The sequence below is a fragment of the Eriocheir sinensis genome, chromosome 12, assembly GCF_024679095.1.
Source record: "Eriocheir sinensis breed Jianghai 21 chromosome 12, ASM2467909v1, whole genome shotgun sequence".
NCBI lineage: Eukaryota > Metazoa > Arthropoda > Malacostraca > Decapoda > Varunidae > Eriocheir > Eriocheir sinensis.
In genome coordinates this window covers 4,584,865-4,595,447 of record NC_066520.1, presented here as the reverse complement: position 1 = coordinate 4,595,447, position 10,583 = coordinate 4,584,865, and the positions used below count along the sequence as shown (strand labels likewise).

The following is a 10,583-nucleotide window of genomic DNA, read 5'->3' as shown; positions in this document are numbered from 1 at the left end:
ATGAACCAAAATTGTTCTATAAATACCTTAAGAGCAAACTAAAATAGAATGAATGTAATAAAGATAAGGGATGATGATGAACAGGTATATGAAGAGGGGAAAAAAAAAAAAAATAAAAAAACGGTGAAGTGTTAAACAAAAGTTTTCAAAGGGTATTCAATAAGGAGTCTGAATTTGAACCCATGATGACAGGATGAAGAACAGTTAAAAAATTGGAAAACAGAGATGTGGACAAAAGTGATTTACTAAACCTTATGAAGTCACTGGATGGCAGAAAGGCAATGGGACCAGATGACACATTAAGCAGAGTACTAAAGGAATGCAGTGAAGAACTGATAGAACCAATTTACAACATACAGAAACAATCTGGATATAATGAAAAATGTACTATACGAAACGCCACCGTTTCTAAGTTGAAATATAGACCACTCCGCTGCGTTTCGCAGCTGCCTGTCACGCACACCCTTACCAAGCTACTTCTGGCCATCATGGCTCCCAAGCGCCCCTCCACTTCATCCTCGCACCTCATCCTCAGCTCACAAGCAAAGCAAGACAAGATCCTTCCCCACCCATCATAGCCAGAAGTCATCAACAAACGCAACGCCATGAGCCTCAGCCTTTGTCAAAAGCAGCGGGCTTATGGCTCCTTGCAATCTTCCACGGTGACAAACAGACATGAGAAAAGCCAGGGTATAAGACTGCAGGGACACTTGGGTCAGCATTTCCCCACGCCTGCAGGTCAGACAAAGAAGAAAAGATTTATAAGAAGAAGATGGAGCAGTTGCTGGTGAATTTGGATAGATTTACCTTCAGGCCAGAGTCAGGAGCTAAGAAAGGAAGATGGAGCCTGAACGGCGAGCCGCCCTGCATGCCAGAGGGAGAGGATGGAGGCTGCGGACGCTCCGGGTTCAGCCCGGACCGGCCCCCAGCCAGTCAGGAGTCGGAGGAGGAGGATGGCCAGTCGGGTGGTTCGGGACCTGCAAGAGAGCTTCAGGCGTCACGGCACGGGAGAGGAGGAGCGCTGGAAAAGATAAAGAGGCTTGCCAGCCTTCCGCAAGAGGGTGCCAGTTCTTGAACTTCTCCTTCAGTAGGTGCGCCTGATAAAGAGGCTGCTGAACTTGGAAGAAGAACTGGCCCTGTGTGAAGAAGGTGGGAGTTTCTATATACTCAAAGTTATTTCACTGTTGAAAGTGGTTATGAAACGTAAGATGGTAAATAGTGTTGAAAATTTTAACATTAGTAAAAAAGGTTAAAAACGATGTCGGCAGTAGTGGTGGGCTTTGGGTGTTTAGTTATTATTGTTAGTTAATTAGCTAAGTGTTTGGGCGATTTAGCAGGCGGTCTCTAGGAGTTGTGAGAGTACAGGGGAGGGGTGATCTACATTCACACCAGTCACACTACTGGGGGTTATGAAGTCAGAGGGGACGGGCCTTTAAATGAATATATATGGTGGTGGTGCCATCCTTATTGCAACTTACCAAAAAAGGTGGTAGGGTTGAAAAGACTCAATACGCTATTTAAAGTTATATGTATTTTTGTCTTTAAAATTATTTAAAAGTGTATATATCACAGTGGTGTGTTTTTTATCTGTAGTGTTTGCTTATTGTTTGTTTATTGTTGAAAAATATATGTGGCCAGAATAAAATACCAAACTCAGTGGAGCTGCACTTTCTTCCTATCATGAGATAAATTGTTTGGCTCACGTAAAAGCTGCTAGCGGATCGGCAACCTCGGAAACAACAGTGGCAAGAGTGGTGGCGTCTCCTTGTGTTGTCATGTTCCAGTTACATTCTGTATTGTTCATACAGTATTCGTATTACTTGTCGTATTGTTTATATAAATTATATATGTTGTACAGTGTGGTGTTATTGTTATTTGTGTATTGTTCTTTCTTATTTTACGTTTTTCTTTAAAATATATATACTTGTTTGAATATATTAGTGTGGGTAAATTAATCGTTACGACAATTTTGATCTGCAGAATGAATTGTTGGTGGCAAACAAACACCAAATATATAAGTCTCTCGTTTCAGCATCATGCGCCATTTATCTTACTCTTCATTTCATCACCCCTTCGCACCGCTCGTAATCACGTTCCATTTGATCACTTCACCTCCCTCCCATCGAATCACCAATGTCCAACCGTACATCAGCTGATCAGCAGAGGTCAGATGAGCAGTCACGCACACCGCACAACCCCTGATCAAGCCCATTCATTCGCTTTCACCCTCCACTTCCTACCGATCACTGCGATATTTCTCCACCATAGCCAACTCACACCCCACCCATATCATCCCCGGTCTGCTCCCACTGTATCCACGTATCCCATCATCCTCTTATTATGTCAAAATGTCTTTCACAAATAAAAAAAAAACAACTAACAAGGTATTAAGTTACAATCAAAATACATTCTATTATTATTCGAGACAGAAACAGGATGTCAAGTTTGTGGAATACAACTCACTGGAATATAAGGTGAAAAACGCCTTGAAACAATATAAATTAACAAACACACACACACACACACACATCCCAGACCTATCTATCACACACAATCGCAAATGTCCCCACTATCCCATCACCATTATTCCAAAATAGAGACAGTAGTCCATTTATTTATATTATTTAAAATTGCAAGATGAAGAAAGTGTGTAGGGCAAGGTGAAAGAAGTGTGATTGAGAAATGGGAGGGAGCTGAGACGGTGCTGTGGTGCCACACACGAAGGGTGTGAAAATAAATAAACAAAAAAGCCTGTGACACATCATAGTTTAGTACTTATTAGTTAATAGTCTGTTAATATTATTTTTTTAAGTACTTAAAGTTAAGTTGTGTCATTGCTGCTTTAAAAATATGTTGTGTGTCTTTATAATTATTATTTTAAATATATTATTAATTGTTGCACGTCCGTTGCTGTATTTTTTAAATTCTCTTTTTTTTCGCTGTTGTTGTTTGGTTACATATTAACCTGGGCTTGAGGGATATTTCTGACGAGCAAAGGACCTTCTTACGCTGGCTGGCTGATGGAAATGCTGAGCTGGATGTCAAAAGCTGACTGAATCTCATGAGAGGATAAGCAGACTGAAAAACACTGAAAATAAAGTCACTACTTAGATTACGCTAAGTGGAAAGAAGGAGGATGTGCTTAACCTTCATTTTTTTATACTATATCTACAACTCTACTTTCTTTTTCTACCTGCATCACTTACTCCGCACTGAACAACCTCCACAACAACATCTTGGACACAAACAACGTTTTTACACTCTCACCCTGGTTACAACACGGTGCGGTGTTTCTGCCTGTGCTTTCCACTTTCTAAACATATCAGGCCGCCTATTCAGGTTGATGATCAGGTTCTTACATTTACGTTCAAGAGTTATTACACCGCACGAGCAATGCATGCAGACCGAGCTGCTGGATTTCATAGGGCTATCTGGCTTACTGGATGGTCCTCACATATCAAAAAAGACCTTCGATTACAGCAGAGGCGATCACTGATTAAGAAGATGCAGCCATGGACCTGTAGACATGATGGCCGTGTAATCTAACTGTACTGGTTTTCTCAGTCATGACACTGGCTTTATACACTGAGATTGCTGCCGCAGGACGGGTTGCCCTCTTGCTGCCTGAAGGTCTAAGAGAGGAACGGGCAGCAGTCCTCACCACACGAGAGGCAGCAGCAGCTCAATTCAAGACCAGAGGAGCTAACAGGACCCAAGGCTGCATGGGACCCCGACCTGTCTGACTCTTGACGATCTCCCGTCCTCCTCTACAAAAGGCTTTGGAGCTCAAAGGCCAAATGACTGACTACGGACTCTTGACTTTTGCTTGATTTGGACTAGAGTTTGATGAAGAGTCTAAATAATGAAGCTCTAGCTCTGGAACGGCACCATGCTGTAAGGAGTGCTGGAGAGAAAAAGCAGTGACAAAAAGGTGAGAATCTCAAGCACAGCTTAAGCCAACAGCCCCACAGCAGCACCACCAAGCGCCAGTTAAGCAGCAGCCATCAGCAAGTGTCCCACCAAGCAGTGATTAGGCAGCAAGTGTCCATGCTAGTTTGTGAGACCCTTGCTCATCACTCGACTGAATCCGAAAATCATCCCGTGAAAGGGTGAAGGGGGGTGGGGGGGGATGGGGGGGGGGGAGGGAGCGGTGGTGGTCTCTTTGGGGGGTTTGTTTGTAAGGCACGTGTCAAGTAACGCTTCACCAGCCTTTCTGGTCCTAGTAAACATTGGCAATGTTAAGTTGTGATAGACGAGTTGGATGTAGGATTGTGAGTTCCTGTAATGTAGCATATAACAGTAAAACAGTAACAGGAAAGGAAATTTAAAATTAATTAATCATTTTATGTCTCTTTCGTTTCATTGTATTGTACAGATAAGTATAGTTATTTTTATATTTTTATTTAACTTTTTTTTTCTTTTTTTTTTTTTTTTTTCCCCCCTTATTATTAAATACTATGGGGGGGAAATGCTATATATTATAAAAAATCGCCGATAAACGAAGTTTTTTTCTAGTCCCTAACTTTTTTATATATAGGATTTCTGTAATAAATTGCTCAGTTAGGACTGGTGCAGTACCAAGAGAATGGACGGACGGGGGCCAGTGTGATTCCCATACATAAAAGTGGAGACAGAGAAGAACCACTAAATTATAGATCGGTCTCACTCACAAGAGCTGTTCTTAAATTATGTGAAAGAATAATAAAAAAGAAATGGTTTCACCACCTGGAAAATTAATTGATAAGTGGCAGCCAATTTGGTTTTCAACAAGGAAGATCATGTTTTACAAATTTGGTCTGTGTTTACTAGAGGAGAGAGATGGATGGGTCGACTGCATGTATCTGGATTTAAAAAGCGCATTTGACAAAGTGCCACATAATAGATTACTATGGAAATTGGAACATAGAGGAGTGGGAGGAAGTATAAGGAACTGGACGAGTTACTTGATGAACAGAAAAATAAAAGCGGTGGTGAGGGACGAAGAGTCAGAGTGGAGAACAGCAACAAGTGGAGTGCCACAGGGCTCGGTGCTGGCACATAAATGTTCCTAATATACATTAATGACATGCTAGATGAAGGGTCAAGCTATAGAGTATATTTGCAGATGATGCTAAACTCCTGAAAAAATTAAAGGGAAAAGAAGATTGTGAGAGGCTTCAAAATGACTGAAATGAGATACATGGATGGAGTAAGCAGTGGGAAATGGAATTCAACATAAAGAAATGACATAACGAGTATGGAAAAGAGTAAGAACAGACCCATGGCAATGTATTAGATGGGTAAGATGGATGTAGATGCAGTAAACAGCAAAAGGGACATTGGAGTGATTGTTCAAAATGAATTGGCCCCTGATAAGCACATAAATAGAATATTTGGAGACAATTTGTTACAAAACATTAGAATGGTTTTTCATTATATTGATAAAGATAAGACAAAAAATCATAATGTCAAAGATGAGACCAAGATTAGAATATGCAGCATTGGTTTGGTTTCTACAGGGAAAAGATATAAAGAAGCTGGAAAGGATACAGAAGATAGTGACCAAATGGTACTGAAGTTGTCGAGTCTACCATGAGAACAGATTGGAGGAAAAGGAACTGATGACGCTTGAGGAGAGGAGACAAAGAGGAGACTTAATAGTTTTGTATAAGTTTACTAGTGGATTGGACAAATTGGAGAGAAGCAACCTGTTTGTGACAGAGGGGAGGAGGGGGCTGAGAGGACACAGTTAACCTGGTAGCAGCGACGTGCCAAATTTGTGGCTTTACCATGTAGCAGCGACGGGCCAAATTTGTGCCATGATTTAAACCCCCCAAAATAGATGATACATAATCTGATCACAAATGCTTTGATATATATTATGAAATGGTTTGTGTGAGGGGTGATTTTTTCTCATTTTTCTCGCTTAGAGGGACCATTAAGAAACATGATCCACGCTGCTACCAGGTTAGGAGCTGAAAAAGGGAACATGTCTGAAGGATAAAAAGTAGTTTCCCAAATAGAAGTGTAGATGAGTGGAATGGTTTAAGGGAGGAGATTGTGGAGGCAGGGAGTGTCCTTCAAATGAAGATGGACAAATATAGACAAGGAGACAGGACTATCTGAGTTTAGCTCAGGCCCTGTAAACCACAAATAGGTAAAGGTACATAAAGATCTCATTACTCACCTTGCCATTCTTTACCCCTTCAACAGCAACCTTAATAGAGCTCCCTTCTTTTGAGGCACTCAGGACCTTTGTGCTGAGCTTGAATTTAATGCCTTGCTTTGTCAGGATGCGCTGGAAGTTCTTGGAGATCTCACCATCAATGCCAAGCCCCCCGATTGAGTCCAGGAACTCAACAGCTGTTACTTGAGCTCCAAGGCGAGACCACACAGAACCCTATTGGGGAGAGTGAGTAGAAGCAAAACATTAACAAAACCATGATTGTTACATATATCTAGACCTGCAGTCAATACTAAGAGAACTGTGACAACAAACTAACTAATTAGGTTGTGTTTTTGAAGAGAGAGGTGACAGGATTTAGGGCAAGAAGTGATGTGGCCTTCTTGACGAATAAATTATATAGTCACCAGTTTTAGTTTTCTGAGGACAGCTTCTACTCGTGCACGCACACACACACACACACACACACACACATACATATAGATGGCCCCATAGATAGTATGACACCTAGAATGACCTCAAAAAGCATAGTTCAAGCCAAAACTATTTTTGAATTTAAAACTGAATTGATAAACTGAGATTTGGAGACAGGATCCCATGATAACAGCTTGCATCCTATATATTACAGCTAGGTAAATACACACATAATTCTGCAGTGTAGTGTATACACCTGTCACCCAGCATGCTGAGATTTATGTGCTCAGGCCACAATGTTTTTTTGCTGACAAGAGCAATTACTATCCCACCTTGAGCAAGAAGTATAAGGGTGTGTGGTGTGTGCAGTCCCAGCAGTATGCACAGAACGGTCGCTATGTAGGTCAAAGCGCTCTCTGGGAGGGTACGGGTGATGATAACGAGTCCAGTGAGTGATTATGGCCCACACAAACACACGCACATTCTCTGTGGTGTAGTGGACCAAGTGTTCCACTACCACCTGGAAGGCTGAAGTTCATGCCTAGCTCAGCCCAAAAAGTTTTAACAGCTGACAGGAATGATTACTGTCCTCCCTTGAGCATAGGGTAACAGGTGTGTGACTTGTGTGGTGCCAACTGCACCCATAGACCAGTGAATGTCGCTCCAAGCTCAAAATAAGGTTACTGGCTGGCAATTGCGAGTCCAGCACATGATCAGACTACAAGTGAATGGAGTGTGCGTGCACACACACACACACACATTTCTGTTGCTGTATATATTTGGGACATTGGGGAGCTACAAGTATACCAAAGACCCTCCAGTGTCCTCACTTTATCTTCTCTTTCTCTCACTTAATATCATAGTAATTCTGCACAGTCTCACAGGACAGAGTCTCTTACTTTCCACACCAAACTACATACACAAGTATCCACAAAAGTTTTCTCAAAATATATAAACTATGGTGAAAAATCGAAGTTCCCATCTGGAAAGGGGGCTAGAAATGTCACCAGGTTGGACTTTACTTCTGGTAATGACCCTATGGTGACTTGATAGCTTCTACTTTTCATTTAATTCTGCAAGTCATAGACACTCCTCTCATTTCCATTAGTGGAACATCATTTCTACTCCTCTTACCATCCTTTTCCTAACTGAAACACAGGTTTCTAATGAGCTTGACAATAATCTTTATTCTGTTCACTCTTATTTCCTTTTAATTTCCATCAACAACTGGATGCTGCTTCTCTAATCTCCATTCTGTGGAACAGAAAATGATAAAGAAGAGTTTTCTATGCCATCTCTGACCTCAAGTCCTTAGAAGGCTTATGGACCTGATGGAGTGCCTCTATGCTGACACCCTGCATCGTCAAACTTATCCATCTCTGCTTTTAAACATATATCCTCCCGTCCTGCTGAGAGTATGGCTACATACAACCTGTGCCTAAAGCCGGTCTTTCACGGGAATGATTTTGCTCGGGACCCAGACCTTCAGGCGGTAACTTTCGCTGAGCTGCTAAGGGAACACGACATGCACTAATCACACGAGGATGCTATGTTTGATGGGCATTGGGCAATCTTGGTCTTGATCTTGACTTTCAGGGACCGTAAACCTACTTTCAAGCAAAAATAGATGTTGATAAATTTCTGTCAGTCATATTATGTTGTAATATAGTTATTTTTACACTGAAAAACAAAAATGCATTTACAATAAATACACACCTCACCCTTCCTCCCTCCCTTCCTCACATCACCTGGATAAATGAGATGAATTTAAGAGTTGCTCAGTTGATACATATATGGTTGGAGGTTTAAATGTAATGTTAAACAGTTTTAAAGACAGGGAAGGCAGAAAAACAAGTGCTCACGAGTAGTATTGTGGAGTGAAAACATTGGATTGCAGGACTTAATCAGAATCCAACTAGGAATAAATAACATGTATGCAAAGTCCTTACCTATAAATATTCAAAGCAGTATAAAAAAAGGAGAGAGAGAGAGAGAGAGAGAGAGAGAGAGAGAGAGAGAGAGAGAGAGAGAGAGAGAGAGAGAGAGAGAGAGAGAGAGAGAGAGAGAGAGAGAGAGAGAGAGAGAGAGAGAGAGAGAGAGAGAGAGAGAGGAGAGAAAAGAGAGGAGAGAAGAGAAAAGAGAGGAGAGAAGAGAAAAGAGAGAAGAGAGAGAGTGAGAGCTATCTATAAACTACTACAAATAAACTATCTATGAAGCTACATATAAAAATTCAAAGTAGTGCAAAAAAGGAGAGAGAGAGAGAGAGAGAGAGAGAGAGAGAGAGTGTGTGTGTGTGTGTTTGAGGCTGATGACATCACTGAGGTGGGAGGAGCATAAAAACCAGCCAGCAAATCAGGGTGAAGCGAGGCGCCCGGGTTAACGTGAGCAGGCTGCCTGAGAAGCAGAAAATAGCTCCAGCTTGCCCACTCTAGTGCCCCCTATGGTCCATGAGCAGAGTCCCATCTGTCAGCATTTGGTTACAGACGGGGCCTGCTCAACCAAATTCATTCCCATGAAATACTGGCTCAAGAAGGGTGGCTACTCTAATCCTTCAAACTACCATTTTATGGGGAGGCAGTGGCTGAACGGATAGCGAGACGGCCCCGCGTTCAGGAGGACGCGAGTTCAATCCCCGACCGGTGCCACCAAGCTGGGATTTTTCAGCTGCCGCCGAGTGGCTTAAAACTACCCACATGCTGTCCAGAAGACCACCTATCAACCCGGACTCTAGATTCTAGGATTAAAGATGAGCTCCGGGAGGGCAGCATGAGCCAATGCAAGATGGCGCCACTATTAACACTCGCCTGCACCAGAACGGGCTGGGCCGACCATCAGGCCCCACTGGGAAGAAGCCTTGGACCAATCATCAGGATCCACCGGGAAGAAGCCTACCGGCGCAATAGGCCAAGACGAAAAAAAAAAAAAAAAAAAAAAAAAAAAAAAAAAAATCTATAGCTTTGCTTTCTTATCTTTCTTAAGCTTTTGAAACAATCCTTAGCAGGGAAGTCCTTAACCCGTGGGCTTCGGCAATGCGAAAGCCGAGAAGTGGCCAAGAAACGTCAACATTACACTGCATTTTGAGACTAAGAAAAGAGCATGGAACGTATATCAGAGTACTCCTCTCATAACCATAAGGCCGTTAAAAATATTTACTTTTACTCAAACTCCATTCTTTTTGGGTGGTGTTTGTTACAAAATAGACAGTCTCATGACGCGTGGCATCTAGCTGAAAGTCGCTTGTCATCTACTTTAGAGAATTTGACAAGTGATTACTGTATGGATAGCTAATTCAATCTGCCATGACCTTACAGCACCACCTGTGACAAATAAGCCCACCTCAAGATCACTCACCCACCACAATGACCCAGGCCATGCATGGTGGGTTGCTGTATGCAGCCACCACTTACAATTAGCTCGATTTAGGAGTTTTGAGCTGAGCCCGAAACGGGGTCCGCCGCTTCAGCGGACCGACTCGCGGGTGCCCCAAACGGGATCTGCCAAAGCTGCCGGGTTAAGGATCTATCAACTTTTGACCTCTCTGATCATCAGTATGGATTCCATAAGGAGTTAAAAATCTGGGGTCTATGCATGTCTGGTGGTTGTGGGACTAGAAAGCATCAATCTCTTTCTCTTACACACACACACACACACACACACACACACACACACACACTGGCGTCAACTGCTGTAAAGTAAACATCGCTGACGGAGTGTATAGGATGCGAGGGACAATCATCAACACAGTGAATGAAGAAAAGACTTAGGAATCATAATAGAAGATATACTGACACCTGAGAAGCACATAAACAAGATATTTGGAGAAACATAATAAACAAGAAACAAGAGGCAATGGAAGAAAGATGAAAAAGGAAGCTTGTAGAAAAGATATTAAGAACAAGTTTTTCAAAGAGTAGTGGAGGCCTGGAATGGCCTGGAAAAAGATGTGGTCCTTGTAAAGATGATTCATGAATTTAAGGCCAAGTTATATTATAGTAGATATAGAGAC

At 42.1% G+C, this 10,583-nt stretch overlaps 1 protein-coding gene across 1 annotated transcript in view; it reads right to left on the bottom strand.

The window, feature by feature from the left end:
• Nucleotides 1–6,166: 6,166 nt before the first annotated feature.
• LOC126997310 (dihydrolipoyl dehydrogenase, mitochondrial-like) overlaps nucleotides 6,167–10,583 on the bottom strand; it is a gene marked incomplete at its 3' end in the record, with an annotated part of 35,804 nt that continues 31,387 nt past the window's right edge. Inside the window, 1 exon segment of the mRNA XM_050858312.1 lies at nucleotides 6,167–6,379. Within this exon segment, the coding sequence (XP_050714269.1) occupies nucleotides 6,167–6,379 (213 nt within the window).